Source organism: Ranitomeya imitator, chromosome 8 (assembly GCF_032444005.1).
Source record: "Ranitomeya imitator isolate aRanImi1 chromosome 8, aRanImi1.pri, whole genome shotgun sequence".
NCBI lineage: Eukaryota > Metazoa > Chordata > Amphibia > Anura > Dendrobatidae > Ranitomeya > Ranitomeya imitator.
In genome coordinates, this window is record NC_091289.1 from 152,423,084 (window position 1) to 152,445,604 (window position 22,521).

Sequence of the window (22,521 nt, forward strand, 5' to 3'; positions counted from 1 at the left end):
ATGCAGCCAGCGGGTAAGGAAAGGGTGAATCAAACACCCAAAAACCCCGCCCCTATGGCTGAAGATTGTTCCCTCCAAATTCAGGTGACAGAGTCCCTTTAAATTAGTGTAAGCATGTGCAGAGCTATGCCAGCCCCTTATCCGAGAACCCATAAACTCCATAACAGCCTGCATGACCAACAAGATATTGACATCACAGATACAGAAGGAAGTCACAACGTAGCCATTACCTCCGATTTCAGGGAGACGTCCTGCGAACTGTCCTGCTGGATTCAAGATGATTGGAAGCTATGTTTACAGTATATTGTTGTTTTTTTCCCACCTAGTGTGCTACAGAGTATACATCATGTATTGGTCTAAATGTGTTATTGTTTGTCTATCTATAATATGCACTAAAAAAAATTTATTATTTAAAGTTGATGGTGCTGTTATTTTCGGTATAATGTAAATTCTAAAATATTACCTCCTTATTTCAGAGTCTAAAGAGGACATGGAGCGTACTTCTGTTCCAATAAAAAAAGTGACTTGTCAGAAAATGCACAGAAGTCCATTTCCCCTGCCAATTATTGCAATGATGCCTCAGAGAGCTACCCTTGTTCCTTTATCCATCGTTCGGACTACAAAGACTGCACCCACCAGCCCTGTATCCAAAGTAAGCTTAGGCTTGTGATTTTTAAATTTTTCTAAAATATCACATTATTGATTTAATTAATTTGGCAATGTAACAAATTAACAGACCTCGAGAGGGATTTCATCATACACATTAAAAAACTTCCAAGGTCCCACAGATTTTTGCATCTGTAGCTGTGGAAAGTTTAGGAACTAAGTGTTCTTACTCCACGATTCTGAAAAGTTGACAGAGCTTAGATGGAGGAGTCTAGATTAGCAAAATAGATTTATTATGATTTAAGTCAGAAAGTTGCATAAATTATAACAGAAATGTACTCCATCTCGTGATCGGTGTACATTTCTGTACTCTGGTGCACGGTATACTAGTAGATGCTTAAAATTCTTTGAGGCTTGCTCTTAATGGCGTATCTTACTCCAATTAAATTTTCATCCAGACTGGCCTATAAAATGCAAGTTTTTTATGAATGCTCCCGTTTATCTTTACATGTCTGAGCTTCTTTGTCTTATCTGACAGAGCATACATGTATGTGAGCTGCTGGAGAAGGGCTGTGATTGTCCCCATAAGATTTAGCTCTTCTCCTGAAGCCTGAGGCTGTAGAGAAAAATCCTTTGTGCTCAATCGGTGGAGAAGATTTATTTCTTCTGATATCACAGTCCTTCTCCTCAGCTTACGGAGTTGCATGTGCTTTTCGGGTGTTGTGTCTTTTCAGACTGCAGCTCATCCCTACACCGGAGTATGTCTTGCCGCTGTTTGAATTCTCTGATGTTGCCAATTCTACTACATTTTTGGAGAACCCCTTTAATGACCGATCTTGTGAAAAGAAGGGCAATTCCATGAAACTAAATTGCATTTACTTAAATGTGCTTTTTTTTTTAGGCAAAGAAGGGCATTAAGCGGAAGGCAGATACTACAACTCCTGCTGTGTCTCTTATATCAAATTCCTGTGAATCCTCTCCTTCTGTATCTGCACCACGACAACTCCAGATGCCAACAAGTCCTGAAAAGCCACAAGCTGACACTTCGGTCCGAGATTCCCCTAATTCTCCACATCAAATTATATCAAAACCACTCTCTGAACAGCTAAAACATTGCCACAATATACTGAATGAGATGATGTCTAAAAAACATGCAGGCTGTGCCTGGCCTTTCTACAAGCCTGACCACTCTGCATGCCTTAACTTGCCAGGCTTCAGTGAAATACTAAATTGTCCCATGGATCTGAGGACCCTAAGAGTAAGTATTTGCAGTATCCAGTGTGCTTCTAAACTATTTGGGAGACGTTTGAAGGAAAAGACAATTCACAGTTTTGGGCTGTGCTAACCAAAATGATGATCCTTGATCAAATATATAAAGAAAGGTGTTTTCTTTTTTTCCACATCGCCGCCACACTTGCTTCTGTCTCAAATGTAAAAAAGATAACTGCTCGTTTTCCTTGTTGAGCGATGTGCAGTCTCTCGGAGCTACACCATGGTTTTACAGCTATCTATAGCCAAATACTCAAAAGTTTAGAATGAAAAAAATCAAAAGAACTCAATTGCCTCCTCTATGAAAAGCAAGACTCTTTTGTTGCACATAGTAACCAATCAAAGCTTGAAGGGGTAAAATGTCCTTTCTAAATATCTATTTTTACGCCCTAACTGCTTTTTAAACTGTAAAGCGCTGCAGAATATGTTGGCGCTATATAAATAAAGATTATTCTTATTTTGTAATTATGTTTATTATAAAATGCTGCTCACTTCTCCCTCTCTAGCTAATCACTAAATGTCTGTTACTTCACTTCCTGTGGCGTTTTGTTTTGAGAGGAGTTTCACACCGGACGTTACAGGAGGCTGTTGCTGCTCTTGCTCCTTGCAGCATCTATCGCCCCTCATGGCACAGGATGTCATGCAATAGTGGCCCTGCAGTTGCTTAAAACAGTTTCTGCATTGCTGCCATCTGAAGATGTCCTGAATCCATGGTGATAGACTCTGTGGGAGAGGCGAGTGCAGCACCGGCACTCTGCTTCTATCTCCGCCAATGCATCTTCTAACTATGCAACATGATGTCATCAGGGTGTGGAGATAGGAGCGAGTGACACAAGCGCCACCCCACAGTTTCTATTACCGCTTTCATATAAATCATCATCAGGGGCAGTGCTGGTGTCGCTCACTGCTTCTATCACCGCTACCTGCTGACAAATCGCTTAGGTATGTCCTGCACACATACTTTCTTACCCAATCTGAATTAAGAGTACGGAAAGAAACAACTGTACGCTGGGCTGTAAGGCTGCTGAGTCAATCATACAATGCCTGATGAATATTGTGCACAGGTCCTTTTAATCAAATAGGGACCATGTGTGATAATTACTGGGCGACGTACCACCCAGTGTGCAAATGTATCTTGCCTTGCTGATTGTCAGATTAGGAGGGGAGTGTATGCATGGGAAGAACATTGCATTATTGCAGAACAAAATACAAGAGTTAATCTAATGCAATGTGTATTTTATGCTTCGAACAACACATCCTCTAGGGCGTTGATCCAGGGAATTAGTCTGATTGCCGTATGTGGAGTCGGGAAGGAATTTTTTTTCCCCAATGTGGAGCTTACTCTTTGGGGTTTTTTTTGCCTTCCTCTGGATCAACATGTTAGGGCATTTTAGGTTAGGCTATGGGTTGAACTAGATGGACTTAGTCTTCCTTCAACCTTAATAACTATGTAATATGTTGTTGTTTTTATTCAACACATGGTTTTCTTACTATCGTGTGAACTGTAAAAGATAGATCCATATTTCCTTTTCCTGTGTAAAAACCCACTTTGACTAAAAAATGCACCAAACCATAAAGGGAACCTGTCACGTAAAATAACACTATTAACTTGCAGATATGGGGTTAATCTGCCGGTTAGCGGCTGTTTGTGCCAGGGACACAGTCACAGCTGCCGCTATCTGTGCACAGAGAGGTGACTGACACTGTGCAATTGCCACCCCTATAATTGGAAGCCGAACCCTACCGGGGGGGAATAAGGTTAATTTTCTCCCAGCAGCAGACGCTTACTCCTGGCGCTGCATGATGTCAGAATGCTATTAACCTGCAGACTAACCCCATATCTGCTAGTTAATAGCATTATTTTACCTGACAGATTCCCTTTAAATGTGTATGAACCCCTGGCCTACAGCAAAAAAAAGTTGTTCGATTAATTACCGTAATCAGAATTTGCAACTATAAACACCTGTATGTGGATGCATTTGCTGTCACTTTTGCGAAGGCCTCGTTCACACAACTGTATTTTGGTCCGAGTGCCATCTGGGAAGGACGGACTGACTCAGGCCAATGTTGTTCAATTGGGCAGTACAGATGACCTTTCTCTTTTCCACTGACTGAATCTGCATGAGAAAAAGAAAATTGCAGCATGCACTAGTTTCTTCCATATGTTGCATGGAACTCACCCATTCAAGTCTATGGGTGCGTTAAAAAACCCGAAAACAAAGCCACAATGTAGCATCCAATTAATATGTTACAGAATTCCAATGTATCCATACAAAACTGCAAATATTAGCTGATGCTGTAAAAACAGATTGCATACAGACTACATGCGGATGACCAGTGCGAGGAACATTGTCCCACTTTTCTGGATGGAGCTCTGATTGATTTTTTTTTTTTATATGTCCAAGCGTGATGCTTGACAAAGACCCTTTGCGTCGAAACGTTGCATCATGGCAGAATAAAGGTATTGATTTTTTTTCATCACCCGGACTGGATGCTGTTCCTTTTTTATTTGGGACTGTTTATTTCCAATTGGGTCGTTGGACTGGAACGTGTATCCGAATATTGATGTGCTGTCGGCTGCTCTATATTACGTTGATTTTTTTTATATGCTCGTATGAACCTACCCTAAGTGTGTTACATGTCTATAATCAGGACAAGATGGAGAATGGCCAGTACAAAGACACACGGGAATTTGCCTCTGATGTCCGATTAATGTTCTTGAATTGTTATAAGCACAATTCACCCGACAGCGAAGTGGTGACTATGGCACGAAAGTTACAGGTAGATGGTCGATTTACATTACAAAATGTTACATTATGGCTTGTGGCACATTTTTTTTTCTTCTTGCATGTATAGCATTTCAATTCATGAACATATTAAGGAAAACATATTAAACAGAACTAGAAGATGCCTCCATGACACCAATGGGGAGAGCTCTACAAAGCAGAACGTGCCAAAATTATGTCTTCTCTTACTGCACAAAAATTGGCATACATGCCGTGTACCAAATTTATTAAGTGTTTGACAAGGTTATGCCTTACTCAAAAGACTATTTTGAAAAATGTCCTAAAAAGTAGGTGTAGCCACGTGGGGTTGTGAAATTTGCGCAGTTATTTTTGTGCAAAATTCTTGTGTATAATAAGTATTTATATACCGAAAACAGTCCTTATCGTGATATAACCCCAAATCAATAGGTGACACTTCTACAATATTAGAATACAACACCACAGTTACCTGGTTCACAATTACACCCACGTATAAACGAGAAGTGCTACAAGGTAGATAATCAAAAATTAATTTTATTGAGATCACAATGTAACTGGTCAGAATTTAACCACTTAACCCCTTACTGACAGAGCCAATTTTGTTATAGCTCTGGAACACTTCAACGGATCCCACTGATTCTGAGAATATTTTTTCGTGACATATTGTACTTCATGTTAGTGGTAAAATTTCTACGGTATGACTTGCGTTTATTTATGAAAAAAACGGAAATTTGGCAAAAAGTTTGCAATTTTCACAATTTTTTTTTAATTTTTGCGCCCTTAAATCAGAGAGTCATATCGCACAAAATAGTTAATAACATTTCCCACATGTCTACTTTACATCAACACAATTTTGGAAACTTTTTTTTTGCTAGGAAGTTATAATGGTTAAAAGTTGACCTACGATTTCTCATTTTTCCAACACGATTTACAAAACCATTTTTTAGGGACCACCTCATATTTGAAGTAAGTTTGGGGGGTCAATATGATAGAAAATATCCCAAAGTGACACCATTGTAAAAGCTGCACTCCTCAAGGTGCTCAAAACCACATTCAAGAAGTTTATTACTCCTTTAGGTGCTTCACGAGAACTAAAGCAATGTGGAAGGAAAAAATGAACATTTTTGCTTTTTTCACAAAAAGTGTTCTTTGGAACCAAACTTGTTATTTTCACGAGGGTAACAGGAGAAAATGGACCACAATTTGTTGTGCAATTTCTCCTGAGTATGCCAATACCCTGTATGTAGGGGAAAGCCACTGTTTTGGGCACATGGCAGGGCTCAGAAGGGAGGGAGCACTGTGTGACTTTTTGAACGCAAAATTGGCTGGAATCAAAGGCGGGCGCCATGTCGCGTTTGGAGACTCCTGATGTACCTAAACAGTGGACACCCCCCAATTCTAACTCTATCCCTAACACAGCCCTACTCCTGACCCTAATCCCAACCCTAACCATAGCCCCAACACCCCAACTGTAGCCCCAACACCCCAACCGTAGCCCCAACAGAACCATAGCCCCAACAGAACCATAGCCCCAGTCCCAGCCGTAGCCCCAACAGAACCGTAACCCCAGCCCCAACCCTAGGCATAATGGAAAAATGGGAAAAAAATGAATTTTTTTATTTTATGTTTACCTAACTAAAGGGGGGTTTGATTTTACTTTTTTTTATTTTGATCAAATGAACCAATAGGAAAAGTCTCCTATTGTAGCTGGAATTTCTCTCTCCTCTGGTATGTTAGATCATATCAGAGGAGAGAGAAATAAATTGGACTTTTTTTTGCGATCGCAGCACTGGGGACGTAAAAAAAGACCCAAAACATGTTTTCCGGGGTCTCGACTAACCCCGGTAGCCAAAACCCCGGAGATTTTCCCGATCCTGGGGAGGTGCTGAGGAATAAGTACCCTTAACTGCCGCCGTTAAAAGGCGTATCAGCAATCGTTAAGGGGGTTAATGAGCATTTTTTCCTGATACACTAGTTATTCATATTCGTCTTAGTCCCTCTTTCATATCTTGTACTTTTCTTGATTTTAATTTTATATTGTGATATCAATGAAATTTAAGTTTTATCTACCTTGTAGCGCTTTTCGTTTATACATGGGTGTAATTGTGCACCAGGTAAGTGCTGTTGTAGTGTAAAACAAGCCAGCTTACTCATGGGACATCTTCTAAATCGATATGTGGCCAAATCATTTGAACTTTAAAATATCTTAAAAAAATGTATAATGATTGAACTCATTAGATGGCAGGGTTTCCAAGGACAAAATTGACTTATTATGCAGCTAGCTATGTACAGTGATTACATAGACGCTGTGGAATAGTCCAAAAATGTTAATGCAACCCTATTGCAAAATTTGTTTCTTAGCCAAAAATACATACATTAAAAAATTGGTTTCTATATCCTTTGAAGGTAGGTGCATGTGGTCAGTAAGCGCTGCGGGTTGAAAGCTGCATACTTGCGCAGCGTCCAACCTGTAGCCTCCAGGTGTTACAGCATAGTGGATGGGATTTCAAGAAATCCCATGTCCACTATGCGTCCAGAGATCCCCGCTGCTCACCTGTGGAGACGGACATGCGGTGCGTCTTTCCATACCGCAGCATGTCAATTTATGTTGCGGAGACTCGAGTCTCCACAAGATAAATTTCACCCGTACAATGTATTGGACGTGGTGAATCCGCACGGTTCAATGAACACATGCGGACTGACTTGCGTTCAATAGCCGGCAGCGCTTTGGACGCAGCGGACATATGTGCAATGGGCCCACCAACTCCAGGGCCCCACTTTTAAGCTACATGTAAATGTCACATCCTCAATCAAAAATGTATATAACCATGAACAAGATAGATTGGTACATGAATAAAATGCTGCCTGAGCCTGCCTACATATAGTGATTCAAGCATATTGTGATAAGTACTGCTCCTATAAGAGGGTGGTGGCCCACCAGAGGAATCTCCTGTTCTGCTGTGTGCCAGTCCCATGCATGACTTGCATATTCTTTAAAAGAGTTTGGTTGGTACAGGAATTGGTGCTTTTCATCTGTAGAGATAATTTGCGGTCCAGGACCACCTTTTAAAAGCATTGGTATCCTGTTATAATCTATGCCTTATGTACTCCACACCTTTTTTGTATTCCATGTAAGTTACTTAAAAGATGTTGCCAATAGAATACTCTTTCATTTTTCATCTGTGTCTCTCTTAATTTAATCTTTCACTTTGTTCTATAACAAATTTTTGCTGATCACCTAGGCAATTGGTTGATTTCTGGCTCATGGTTTGCCTGGTATTTTTTTTTCGCTTCTCCTTTGTGTGCTTCATATTTCAGGATATTTTTGAGATACTATTTGCTAAAATCCCAGATGAACCCGTTGCTGCTGCCACATACTCCCAAAACGTGGTAAACAGATACACGTCCAGTGAAAGCAGCAGTTCCAGCTCCTCGGAGAGCTCCTCTTCTGATTCAGAAGACGACAGAGCTCGACAGCTTGCCATGTTACAAGAACAGGTGAGTCCGCACTCCTGGAAAAAATTAAACGTGTACCAACTTAACTTCTTCCCTTTATGACTTTTTAGTATGATGTATGTTTTAATACTCCATTATCTTTTATTAGCTGGATCAGAAAGCCCCAATAAAAATCACCCCTGTTTATTGCTGCAAACACTTTTTTTTTTTTTTCTCTCCATAGTGTACTGTCAGCAAAGTCAATGTTAAAGGGTAATAACTCCACCTAATGGAGCTTGTACAGCAGGGCAGTTATAGCAGCAGCATCACATCATTAATCAGCAGTAGGTACTTGTACCCACGAGTGCCATATTAAAATACTGACATGGCGGTGGTCTGATCTAGGAACATATAGAAGCTAAGGACATATGGAAACCTAGGTAACGCATTCCGATACTTGAGAGACGAAACAATCGGGGATTCCTTTGTATTTGTCTTTATAGTTACATAGTTACATAGTTACATAGTTATTAAGGTTGAAGGAAGACTATATGTCCATCTAGTTCAACCCATAGCCTAACCTAACATGCCCTAACATGTTGATCCAGAGGAAGGCAAAAAAACCCCATGTGCAAAGAGTAAGCTCCACATTGGGGAAAAAAAATTCCTTCCCGACTCCACATACGGCAATCAGACTAGTTCCCTGGATCAACGCCCTATCAAGGAATCTAGTGTATATACCCTGTAACATTATACTTTTCCAGAAAGGTATCCAGTCCCCTCTTAAATTTAAGTAATGAATCACTCATTACAACATCACACGGCAGAGAGTTCCATAGTCTCACTGCTCTTACAGTAAAGAATCCGTGTCTGTTATTATGCTTAAACCTTTTTTCCTCCAACCGCAGAGGATGCCCCCTTGTCCCTGTTTCAGGTCTATGATTAAAAAGATCATCAGAAAGGTCTTGGGAAAGGTAATAAAATGAAGGGTGAATTCACATGTTTGAGTATCACTGCCTGAGAATGGAATTGGATTTTTGGCACTTTTCCGTCCACCAATATTTGAGTTCAACCTTGGCCTAGCTCTTCTGCCTGCAGAAACTGCTATCGCAGCATAATCTCCCTTGTGAATGCTAGTTTGCTCAGGATATTAGATTGACTTGAAAACTCCTATAACAGCAAACCTCTAATTGAAGAAAGGTTTTCATAACTAAAGCAAACCTTTAAAAGTAACCATCATTTTAATTTTGATTTAATAAATCAATAATGCTCATGAAAATAAGCAGCTGTATCGTATATTGCTTATTTTGAAACCTCTTATGCACGTAACACACTCATACACAGGTAACAGGAATAATGAAGCCTACAACACAGAGAAGACCCTACTGGTCCCTGTATATACTAGACAATCCCTAGCCGCACAATTGAAAACACTATGTCGGACCTGGCTCCCTAAAAGGCCATCGACGGGTACGAGAATCACCACCTGAGGAACTAGATGGCTGCTCCGGTGTACAGCTAAACTGGAGAGGAGAAGTGTGCAGAGGGGTACGAGGACTCGGGATAAGGAAACTTTAAACCACATGCACAAAGGGAAATAAGGAGAATAATAAATAAAACAAGAATAATCTCCCACCAACCTACCTGAGGAGAAAGGAAAGGTGCTTGGAAGGCAGACAAACAAACACACAGCAGACATACAAACTGTGCCCAGCAGGACAAATCCCTTCACTGAAGGACTGGAACTCCTTAGCACTAATCCACTTAGAAGTATAGCCAGCAAGAAAGTGTAGTGAAGGGAGAAGATATATAGCCCATCCCAGACTGTGATAGGGCAACCAAAATGGGACAGTGGGATATAAAGGCAATGGGACCCATCAGCAGAAGGACATGGAAGAAAAGTGTAATGGCGCAGCAGACAGAAGAACCGACCACTGAGCAAGAGGTCAACAGATTGAATCGGAAAGAGAAGGAGATCCAGCTCAACGAAATAGTGAAAAATCCATAATTTATTTCACTTAAAATATAGTGAAAGGACAAAACATCAGCATACAGAAAAAATTATAAAAACAAGGTCAACGCGTTTCCGGTGACTAAGCACCCTTAATCATGATTAAGGGTGCTTAGTCACCGGAAACGCGTTGACCTTGTTTTTATAATTTTTTCTGTATGCTGATGTTTTGTCCTTTCACTATATTTTAAGTGAAATAAATTATGGATTTTTCACTATTTCGTTGAGCTGGATCTCCTTCTCTTTCCTGTTCGTCCACTCCCTGACACAGCGGTTCCGTGCTCCGAGCTCCTGGGAATGTCGGTATGGTGAGCTGGATTTTGTTTAACAGATTGAATCCCCAAACTGAGTCATAACTATAGCCTGTCAGAAACCTGATTATTTTTCCTCCTGGACTGATCACTCATTCTCAATTGATGGGTAAAATCTGTACTCATTGAAGAACAGACTTTCTCATTATTGAGATGGGAGGTGACAGTGCTTATACAATTCTATGGAGATTGACGAGCTAGAGGCAGACACATACATTCTGGAGCAAATTCTCCTGAAACACAGTTCTCCATAGAACTTTATGAGCACCAACTGTCATCTATCCCAGCAATAGGAAAATCTGTAGCCACAGAAAACAGATTTTACCCTTGAATTCAGAATTTTGAGAATTAATTGTCAGTCCAGAAGGAGAACGTGGTTTTCTGTGACAAATAGATTACAAAGTTACTCATTTTCACATGTACTAATATATACTGTATATAATATATACAGTACAGACCAAAAGTTTGGACACACCTTCTCATTTAAAGATTTTTCTGCATTTTCATGACTATGAGAATTGTAAGTTCACACTGAAGGCATCAAAACTATGAATTAACACATGTAGAATTATATACTTAACAAAAAAGTGTGAAACAACTGCAATTATGTCTTATATTCTAGGTTCTTCAAAGTAGCCACCTTTTGCTTTGATGACTGCTTTGCACACTCTTGGCATTCTCTTGATGAGCTTCAAGAGGTAGTCACCGGAAATGGTTTTCACTTCACAGGTGTGCCCTGTCAGGTTTAATAAGTGGGATTTCTTGCCTTATAAATGGGGTGGGGACCATCAGTTGTGTTGAGCAGAAGTCTGGTGGATACACATTAGATAGTCCTACTGAATAGACTGTCAGAATTTGTATTATGACAAGAAAAAAGCAGCTAAGTGAATAAAAACGAGTGGCCATCATTGTTCTAAGAAATGAAGGTCAGTCAGTCCGAAAAATTGTAAAACTTTGAAAGTGTCCCCAAGTGCAGTCGCAAAAACCATCAAGCGCTACAAAGAAACTGGCTCACATGAGGACTGCCCCAGGAAAGGAAAATCAAGAGTCACCTCTGCTTCTGAGGTTAAGTTTATCCGAGCCACCAGCCTCAGAATTCGCAGGTTAACAGCAGCTCCGATTAGAGACCAGGTCAATGCCACACAGAGTTCTAGCAGCAGACACATCTCTACAACAACTGTTAAGAGGAGACTTTGTGCAGCAGGCCTTCATGGTAAAATAGCTGCTAGTAAACCACTGCTAAGGACAGGCAACAAGCAGAAAAGACTTGTTTGGACTAAAGAACACAAGGAATGGACATTAGAGCAGTGGAAATCTGTGCTTTGGTCTGATGAGTCCAAATTTGAGATCTTTGATTCCAACCACCGTGTCTTTGTGCGACGCAGAAAGGGTGAACGGATGGACTCTACATGCCTGGTGCCCACCGTGAAGCATGGAGGAGGAGGTGTGATGTGTGGGGGTGCTTTGCTGGTGACACTGTTGGGGATTTATTCAAAATTGAAGGCATACTGAACCAGCATGGCTACCATAGCAACTTGCAGTGGCATGCTATTCCATCCGGTTTGTGTTTAGTTGGACCATCATTTATTTTTCAACAGGACAATGACCCCAAACACACCTCCAGGCTGTGTAAGGGCTATTTGACCAAGAAGGAGAGTGATGGGGTGCTACGCCAGATGACCTGGCCTCCACAGTCACCAGACCTGAACCCAATCGAGATGGTTTGGGGTGAGCTGGACCGCAGAGTGAAGGCAAAAGGGCCAACAAGTGCTAAGCATCTCTGGGAAATCCTTCAAGATTGTTGGAAGACCATTCTCGGTGACTACCTCTTGAAGCTCATCAAGAGAATGCCAAGAGTGTGCAAAGCACTCCTCAAAGCAAAAGGTGGCTACTTTGAAGAACCTAGAATACAAGACATAATTTCAGTTGTTTCACACTTTTTTGTTAAGTATATAATTCCACATGTGTTAATTCATAGTTTTGATGCCTTGAGTGTGAATGTACAATTTTCATAGTCATGAAAATACAGAAAAATCTTTAAATGAGAAGGTGTGTCCAAACCTTTGGTCTATACTGTATATATATTGACAGTTACTCTTTAAGAGACTTCTTCAGTCATATGATATTGATGATCTACTCTTAGGAGCCCTCATAGGTGTCCTGTCAGTGTAGGGTTCCCCACTCTGCACTGATATCTAGAAATTGAACAGAGCAGGGCTGTGCAGCTCCATCATTGTGTGCATCTGGCTGCCATCAGACCTAATAACAGCTGACCTGTGGGAGTTCTGACCACTATCACATAACATTGATGACCAAATTATAGACCATCAATGTCCTCTAATTGGAGAACCCAATCTTTTAGATAGCGCTACGAGCCACCAGCAAACAGCAGCTTTCACTCTGGTGAACTTGGTACAGCCAGGTATTACATGTTTGCCCATTTACTTGAATGATTACCATGCAATGGTACATTTCTTATGCAGTTCCGAAATCCTTACCCCATCAACTTCTTATTGGTGGGTATCCGATCTGAAGCCATTTCTGAGCTGAGAACAGATGTTGCCAGATTCCATATCTTGTCAGGAAGGCAGGTGCTTGTTGGGCTCAATCTCGAATATAGTGAGCAGGACATATTCCAATGGTCGCAAAAAGTGTTTTTCTTTCTCCATGATGATGGAGAGTGATGGTTTAAGGTCCCCTTTCCACTGGGCACTGTGGACACCTTTGTGATGACGATGGGTTACTTTGTTAGGAACACCATTCATTGAGCATGCATGCTTTCAATATACCATAAATGTTTGATGTTCACAAGCACGTTCTTGCTTATCTGCATTATATTAGTGATTTTTCAGAAACTTTGTCTTTTTTATATTGCGCATTTTTTTTTTTCCATCAAAAATTGTGTTCAATGTCTTGGTTGTAATGTTGGTTTGTCACTGTTTCCTTCCATATTGAAAGCTGAGGGTTGTACATGAACAACTTAAAGTCTTAACAGATGGTCCGAGCACCAAACCCAAGAAAAAAAAATCCAAGAAAGTAAAGAAAAAGCTGAAGGAGAAGAAAAAAAAGCTGAAAAAGAAAGCCAGTCTAAATCAGAAAAAGAAGAAAATGAAGAAAAAAGGACTGAAGAAGAAGAAATCTATAGTCAAGTAAGACTAAATCTTTTAGTCCACTCCAACAAATGACTGTATGGAAATATTAATTACTGCCACTGCACAGAAATGGGGGGGAATATTGTCCTTTCCAGCTGGATGCCAGACATGTACAACCCACTAAGCATTCGTTCATGGAACTGATTTTGGAAGCTCTTTTGCATTCACTAGTTTTAAACACATTTATGTTACTTTTCAGTGATAAAAAGAAAAAGAAGCTGTCCGTGTCTGACGATGAAGATCAGGCCAGGCCTATGACTTATGATGAAAAAAGGCAGTTGAGTTTGGACATTAACAAGCTGCCAGGTGAAAAGCTGGCCCGAATTGTTCATATCATTCAGACCAGAGAGCCATCATTGAAAGACTCCAATCCTCATGAAATAGAAATAGATTTTGAGACGCTGAAACCGTCAACCTTGAGGCACCTAGAACGATATGTCATGATTAGTCTAAGGAAGAGACCTAAAAAGACAAGTGGTATGTGCGTTTTATGGGTGACTTTACTGCAAGGCAAACTGAGAGGTCAGGAACCTATAACTATTTTTTTTATTTATAGGAGAAAAATCCAAATCCAAAGATCAGCTAAATAAAGAGAAGAAACTGGAGCTGGAGAAACGACTCCATGATGTTAGCGGGCAACTAAATTCTGCTAAAAAAACAAAAGGTATATTCAGCTTTACATGAAACTTTTACACAAGTACCAACCATCTTGTATTTTACTGAAATCAGAGCATTTTGTTATATCCTGAAAACCTTTCTAGTGGGGTTCATGCCTAAATTGAGCCCATTGCACCTTCAGGGTATGTGCACACAATGTGTTTTTCAGACAGGTCCCGCTCAGGAACCCACCTGAAAAAGCATTTATAGAATGAATATATGCATTACAATGCTAAAATAACTTGCTGTGGATATGTTCAGTCAGTCTTTTTGAGCTTCTTTAACTGCTTCAGGCATTGAAAGCCGTGAAGCAGCTAAAAAGTGACCTGACCATTCTACAGGCGGCTTCATCTTGGAAGGTGCTCTATAATTTATATCAAAATGTCTCCCCCAAAAAAAACCTGTCGCCGAAAACAACAACGGAAAACAATCAAAAAGATGCTAGCGTGTCCTGAAGCATCTTCCTCTGTAAAACATACCTAATTTTCCTTTTGCAGAAAAAAAAAATTCCAGCTGCAGTTTGTTGTTTTTTATTTTCTGCTTTTTTTTTTAAATAAAAACAAACTGCGCTATACTATCCCTCCACGGGTCCAGTGCAGAGGCTTCTCTACTTATCCTTTTGATAATGTCTGCAGCAATTGCGTACCGTTGACAGCGCTGCGACTAATAACTTAGCTGAGTGGCAGCGATGTCAGCGTCACCACTGCAGAAAATAACAGACATCGGCAGCACCATAGTCTTGGCAGTAGACCCCAGGAGGACAAGTAAAGAACAGTTTTTGTTTTAAAACTGCCGACACAGGGAAAGGGATTTTCTGAAACCGTAAAGCTCCATTAAAAAAGTTTAACAAACCTCTATCTTTTCTTTTATTATTTGGAATTTTCTGGCCTATAGAAACTCTAGAATGGAAATGTAATCCTAATGCTCTTAAAAAAAAAAAAAACACAACAACTACCCATTAAAACATTAAAAGGAAGTGTCATCAGAAAATGATCTATTGTTTACATCAAGTTTTTTTTTTAAACACATATTAAAACATTTTGGGAGAAACTCTGAGAAGTGACTTTATTCTCTATATTTGCCTCACGTATATTAATTAAACCCTGATAATATCTTGAGTCCATCTATGATATTCATTTGTGGCTTTTCTTGACTGCAGATGAGGCGACACCAGTCTCGCAGCCGACCTGTGGTCCAAAACGGCTGAGTGAAAGCAGCAGCAGTTCGTCCTCCACCTCCGAGAGCAGCAGTGACTCCAGCTCTTCTGACAGCAGTGACTCTGACTCAGGTTAGACAGCCTGGCGTTATTTTTCGGCAGTACCCTTTTCGGTTCTCTAATATGCTTACAAAATACTTACAGTGGGTTTGCTTTGAAATCCTCACCTTTTTATGTTAAAAGAACCGTGTCTAGTCAGGGCAACAGTGGTCCGTGCTCAGATCGTGAATATCAGATGTGTAAACCGTCCTAAGATTGTGATCCTATTCTCACTCATTCCAACAAGATATCCAATTTTGGTACCAAGTAAAGGTTCTCACAACAATCACTCTCTACAGGTGAATTACAGAAACTACAAACATAAAGCCTCAACAGAAGCACAGAAAATTAATACCCATAAGATACTGGTGTTACGGTTCTCATCCTCGTCAAAGTCGTTCAGCACACATATATAAAGGCTTTTGCAATGTTTATCACTGTAGTGGCAATCAATATTAAAAAAATGTGGTCTTCATACAATTTGCTTACTGTCGTCAACACATTTCCTGTTTACATGAGCGACGCAAGCGAATGAGCCAGCTGATTGCAGCCATGTTTACACAGGGCAATGATCACAAACAAGTATTTGGTTAATTATGAGCCCTTGTAAAAGGTTCTTTCATTTCATTTCATTACACCAGGCATTTCAAAGTTATGACTTTTTGTAATATTTTACATTTTATTTTTCTTCTCTCCCACACACTATGCTTCTGGGCTGATTCAATGCATAGTTAATATTCCTTTAAAAGCTGCTTTGAACTGCTACTCAGGGAAGATCCATATGCTATATTCCAACAGTCTGTGTACAGAACTTCTCCTGTCTGAACCTTCCTACAGCTCCATCCCCTTGTACCGACACAGGGGAACTCCTGTACTGATTATATCAATACAGTGTATGGATATTTTTTGGGCTGCAGTTAAAAGAACCTTCTAAAGAAGCATGAACTGTGCATTGAAACAACACTACATCATAATGAGTGGGAGAGAAGGAAGCAAAATAAGCTAATGATGTATATTGCAAAAAATCACAATCTTGCAAAACCTGAAGGATCCTTTCAGGTGGTCATGGTGCATAAACCGCGGACAGAACCAAGATGCTCGATTGCAGCCTGTTATATCGTTATATGAAATGCTCCAGCGTTTCAGAGAAAATTATTATTTTAAAGATTCCCCCCCATTGACCATAGCTCCACCACCATCCAGCTTGTCACAAAACTGCTAGAAGTGATTGACCGATATCTCAGCGTGTACATATGGACAAACCTGTCACTCTCCTCCAGTGGTACTTGAAAGATATGGACTAGTCCGGTCTGTGAGGATTGGTACACAACACTCTTGAGGACAAGGATTGGGTGTTCAATAAGGTTTAATTTGTTTCTTGTTTATTTCCACATGTATGCAGTCATATTTTGATTTTGTTTATTTTTTTCTGCACTATATAGTATTTGATGAAGGCCCATGTCACTGACTCACTGTTTGGATTGCCTAAATAAAGATTTGTTACATCATTTGGAGTGCCTAGTCTGGTCTCTGGCTATGATCCTCAGCAGGGTCTTCAAAGTATATTTTCTCTAAAATGCCAAAGCATTTCAGAAAATAGTGTACCTGGCTGCAATCGTACAACCAGACTGCGATTTCCTGCTGCCACAGATTTGGGCATCATGAAGTGACGGACAGGTTCTCTTAAATAATTTAAAAAAAAACAGTTTTTCTTTAATTTATATCTTTTTTGGAAATGGAGGGTGACAACCCTGCTTTTCCAGATGCTTTTCCAGGTGCAGCTGTGGGATTTGTACTGGCAGCCATTCACTTTATTATTTTTCAGTAGAAACATAGAAACCGCTATCTATTCAGCCATGTTTTGAACAACTTGATAGCCAAGAATGACAATTCCCACTTGTAGCTAGGTAGACGTCAGAATCCCTTTCTGTTGCCACCATAGATTATAGTAAGTATTATATGTTGCTTATCTGTGAATGTGCCTGCATTCTCCACGGCCTGCAGTTCTGCACACAAATTGTCATATTGGCTGTTTGCCTTCTGAGATCAGGATGGATCTGCTAGATCACATGTATACATCATGGGTTAGGTATTGCATTTCCCAATGTCCTTTCAAATATATTGTTTTCTCATTGAGTTTCTCCATCGTCTCATTGGGGGACACAGGACTGTGGGTGTATGCTACTGCCGCCAGGAGGCTGACACTAAGTAGACACAAAAAAAGTTAGCTCCTCCTCCATAGTATACACCTTGACACAGGCCCTGACAACTCCAGTTTATGCTTAGTGTCCGTAGGAGGCACATCTCTGGGTTTCCCCAGATTCTTTTTTTCTCTGAAGATAAGACAGGGGCGACGGACCTTTTTGAAGGGGTCCGATCTCCCCAAACCAACAACGGGCGAGCAAATGGAGTGTCGCCTCCACGTACCCTCTCCCGCGACGTGGGACTTCGTTTGCCGGACTTAAAACCTGACCACCCTGAGGTAACGGAACCCTAGGTTGTACAGGCATTCATACTTTGTCCGTGCAGCCTCCACTTCATCACCAAGGCATTGACTACGGTGTTTAAAGGAGGCAGACGGTCCCTCTCCTCACCTTCTGAAGGGTGTAAGGAGTTAGGGTGCCTGCACCGTGTGTGTATATATGTGTATATATATATATATATATATATATATATACATATACACACAGTGGGGCAAAAAAGTATTTAGTCAGTCAGCAATAGTGCAAGTTCCACCACTTAAAAAGATGAGGCGTCTGTAATTTACATCATAGGTAGACCTCAACTATGGGAGACAAACTGAGGAAAAAAAAATCCAGAAAATCACATTGTCTGTTTTTTTATCATTTTTTTTGCATATTATGGTCGAACTTGCACTATTGCTGACTGACTAAATACTTTTTTGCCCCACTGTATATATAATGCCAGTATAAGCCGACCCGAGTATAAGCCGACCCCCCTAATTTTGCCACAAAAAACTGGGAAAACTTATTGACTCGAGTATAAGCCTAGGGTGGAAATGCAGCATTTACCAGTGAATTTCAAAAATAAAAATAGATCATTATTTCCCCATAGCTGTGCCATATAGTGCTCTGCACCGTTCATTATTTCCCCATAGCTGTGCCATATAGTGCTCTGCGTGTTCATTATTTCCCCATAGCTGTGCCCCATATAGTGCTCTGCACTGTTCATTATTGCCCCATAGCTGTGCCATATAGTGCCCTGCACCGTTCATTATTGTCCCATAGCTGTGCCATATAGTGCTCTGCACCGTTCATTATTGCCCCATAGCTGTGCCATATAGTGCTCTGCACCGTTCATATTTCCCCATAGATGCTCCACATAAATCTGTGCCGCTGCTGCAGTAAAAAAAAAAAAATGCCATACTCGCCTCTCTTGCTTGCAGCTCCCAGCGTCCGGTCCCGGCGTCTCTCCGCGCTGACTGATCAGGCAGAGGGCGCCGCGCACATTATATGCGTCATCGCGCCCTCTGACATGCACAGTCAGAGCGGATAGACGCCGGGAAGATTGTTGTGAATTCTGTGGCTGAATTCACTCCTGTGGTCACAAGTGGTACTGCAGCTTCTGAGCTTCCTCCCTCAGGTGTTCTGGTGAGCTCGTTAACTGCTTCATTACTTAACTCCGCCTGATGCTGCTATCCTTGCTCCTTGTCAATGTTTCAGTGTTGGATCTGAGCTTCTCCTGATTGTTCCTGTGACCTGGTGCTCTGTATAGCTAAGTGCTTTTTGCTTTTTGTTGCTTTTTTTCTGTCCAGCTTGTCTTTTGTTTTGCTGGAAGCTCTGAGACGCAAAGGGTGTACCGCCGTGCCGTTAGTTCGGCACGGTGGGTTTTTTTTTTGCCCCCTTTGCGTGGTTTTGCTTTAGGGTTTTTTGTAGACTGCAAAGTTCGCTTTACTGTCCTCGCTCTGTCCTAGAATATCGGGCCCCACTTTGCTGAATCTATTTCATCCCTACGTTTTGTCTTTTCATCTTACTCACAGTCATTATATGTGGGGGGCTGCCTTTTCCTTTGGGGAATTTCTCTGGGGCAAGTCAGGCCTATTTTTCTATCTTCAGGCTAGCTAGTTTCTTAGGCTGTGCCGAGTTGCCTAGGTAGTTGTTAGGCGCAATCCACAGCCGCTTTTAGTTGTGTTTAGGATAGGATCAGGTGTGCAGTCTACAGAGTTTCCACGTCTCAGAGCTCGTTCTTGTATTTTTGGGTATTTGTCAGATCACTGTGTGCGCTCTGATCGCTAAGCACACTGTGTTTCTGGATTGCCTTCATAACACCTGTCATTAGCAAACATAACAGAAGATGGAGCGGCGCCCGGCAGCTGGAACGGGGACATGTAAATATGCGATATTTACCTGGTCCCGGCGTCCGGCTCCTTCTCCCGCACAGCTGTCTTCGGTGCCGCAGCTTCTTCCTCTATCAGCGGTCACCGTTACTGCTGATTAGAGAAATGACTATGTGGCTCCACCCCTATGGGAGGTGGAGCCGCATATTCATTTCTCTAATCAGCGGTCCCAAGTGACCGCTGAACAGTGGAAGAACTGCAGCACCGAAGACCGTGGGACAGGCGGGGAGCGTCGGGATCGCTGGCAGCAGGTAAGTATGCCTCAGCGCCCTCACCCCCTCACCCGCAGACCCTGCCACCCACCTTGACTCGAGTATAAGCCGAGAGGGGCACTTTCAGCCCAAAAATTTGGGCTGAAAATCTCGGCTTATGCGTCCGGGGAATGGTCTCTTCACCCCGACGTTTTTCGGCAGATATGCCAACGCTGGGGTACCCCGGACGTGGATCTAATGGCCTCTGGCTGGAATGCCAAGGTTCCCAGGTTCGTCGATCGTTATCGAGATCCAAGAGCACTCGCCGTAGACGCACTGGTCCTATCTTTGAACCAGTTTCGTCTTCCATATCTGTTTCCTCCTCTGGCGCTGCTCCCAAAGGTAGTCAGGAAGATCAAGACAGAGGGGGTTCCAGCAATTCTAGTTGCCCCAGATTGGCCTGGGAGGTCATGGTACGCAGACCTAGTTCAGCTGATTGCCGGGGTTCCTTGGCAGCTACCAATGCAGCCAGATCTTCTGTCGCAGGGGCCGATATTCCACCAGAACTTAGAGGCCCTGCGTTTGACGGCCTGGCCATTGAATCTTGGATTCTGACCCAGGCCGGTTTTTCTCAAAAGGTAGCAAATATCAGCCTTATCGGTTCTTTTCCAGCGCCGGATCGCTACCAATTTGCAAGTAAGAACCTTTTTGCAGGGAGTCTCTCACATGGTCCCTCCTTACAAGGCTCCGCTAGAGGCTTGGGACCTTAACTTGGTCTTGAGTGCTCTTCAGGAAGCTCCATTTGAGCCCCTCCAAGACGTCTCTTTAACGTATCTTTCTTGCAAGGTTTTGTTCCTGGTAGCTATAACTTCCATTAGGCGGGTATCGGAATTGGCGGCCTTGTCCTGCCAGGCGCCATTTCTACAGTTTCATCAGGATAAGGTGGTGCTAAGACCAGCACCTTCTTTTCTGCCAAAGGTAGTTTCCTCATTCCACATCAATGAGGACATTGTCTTGCCTTCTTTTTGTCCTGCGCCAACTCACCGTGTGGAAAAGCTCTCCATACTCTGGATTTGGTGAGAGCTCTGAGAAGATACGTTTCTCGGACCGCTTCTTTTCGACAGACGGATGTCCTGTTCGTTCTTCCTGTGGGTCATAAAAAGGGACTCGCAGCCTCTAGGTCGACCTTAGCCAGATGGATACGAGCCACCATTCAGGAGGCCTACCGCATCAAGGGTACAGCCATCCCGGCTGGGATCAGGGCACATTCTACTCGAGCGGTAGGGGCTTCCTGGGCACTTCGGCACCATGCTTCAGCAGAACAGGTTTGCAAAGCGGCAACTTGGTCCAGCCTGGACACCTTCTCTAAACATTATAATATCCACACTCAGGCCTCTGCTGATGCAAGTTTGGGAAGGAAAATTCTTCAGGCTGCGGTATCACACCTATAGGCATTAAGTGCCTAGGGTTTTTTTTTCCAGTGAGTCTTCTTCCCACCCTGGGACTGCTTTGGGACATCCCACAGTCCTGTGTCCCCCAATGAGACGATGGAGAAACAGGGATTTTTGTGTTACTCACTGTAAAATCCTTTTCTCCGAGTCGTTCATTGGGGGACACAGCTCCCTCCCTATTCTTGTTGTTTTGTCTATGGAGTTGTTCAGACTGTAGTATTATTCTAGACATGTTGACTTTGTTCTAATGCTGTTTTGTTTTCTCTATCTCCTACTGCTTGTGCACCAAACTGGAGCTGTCAGGGCCAGTGTCAAGGTGTATACTATGGAGGAGGAGCTAACATTTTTTGTGTCTACTTAGTGTCAGCCTCCTGGCGGCAGTAGCATACACCCACATTCCTGTGTCCCCCAATGAACGACTCGGAGAAAAGGATTTTACGGTGAGTAACACAAAAATCCCTGTTTCAGTTCTTGTATCAGATTGTGATTCCAGCTTCTCAATAGCGGGAAAGTGCAGAGCACCAACCACTAAGTGTTAAATTGAAAATAAAAATGGTGAACCTATTCGTGTCCTTATTTTCATTTATACCACCGTTTAAGCTGTAGGTTTGCATGTTATATATTATATTTTTATCTTAAATATAAGGGCCAGCAAATCTTCTATTTGTTGGAATATTTGTATATGTCATAAAGTAAATATATTGTTACCTTATTCAGCTAGGACTAAGATTGCGGACATGTGTTGTAAAGCTATTCTCAAGATGTCATTTTTCTCCATGTTTCTTCATTTTTTAGCATCCCTGAACACTCAGCTGCTACAGAACCTCTTTCTATTAGAGTAAATTGGGTATCATGCGGTCTGTTTCTGAATGATTGATATAAAGCCAAATCTAGTGCACTATCAATTATCTATAGGACATGTGATCAGTAGTTTATCACTGGGGATTCTTCTGTTAGGACCCCCACCAATTAAAAAAACTGGGCTCTGATGTACTGCATTAACTATGTGTAAAATAGCCTTGTGATTAATTTCCCTCACTGAACTTGGTGACATCTAGTAC

At 41.7% G+C, this 22,521-nt stretch overlaps 1 protein-coding gene across 1 annotated transcript in view; it reads left to right on the forward strand.

Moving 5' to 3' along the window:
• BRDT (bromodomain testis associated) overlaps positions 1-22,521 on the forward strand; it is a 137,421-nt gene that overhangs the window by 50,011 nt on the left and 64,889 nt on the right. Inside the window, exons 5-13 of the mRNA XM_069737625.1 lie at positions 477-652; positions 1,508-1,864; positions 4,528-4,656; positions 7,959-8,138; positions 13,356-13,546; positions 13,749-14,026; positions 14,106-14,213; positions 15,366-15,494; positions 17,801-17,943. Of these exons, the coding sequence (XP_069593726.1) occupies positions 477-652; positions 1,508-1,864; positions 4,528-4,656; positions 7,959-8,138; positions 13,356-13,546; positions 13,749-14,026; positions 14,106-14,213; positions 15,366-15,494; positions 17,801-17,943 (1,691 nt within the window). The remainder of the gene's footprint in view (positions 1-476; positions 653-1,507; positions 1,865-4,527; positions 4,657-7,958; positions 8,139-13,355; positions 13,547-13,748; positions 14,027-14,105; positions 14,214-15,365; positions 15,495-17,800; positions 17,944-22,521) is intronic.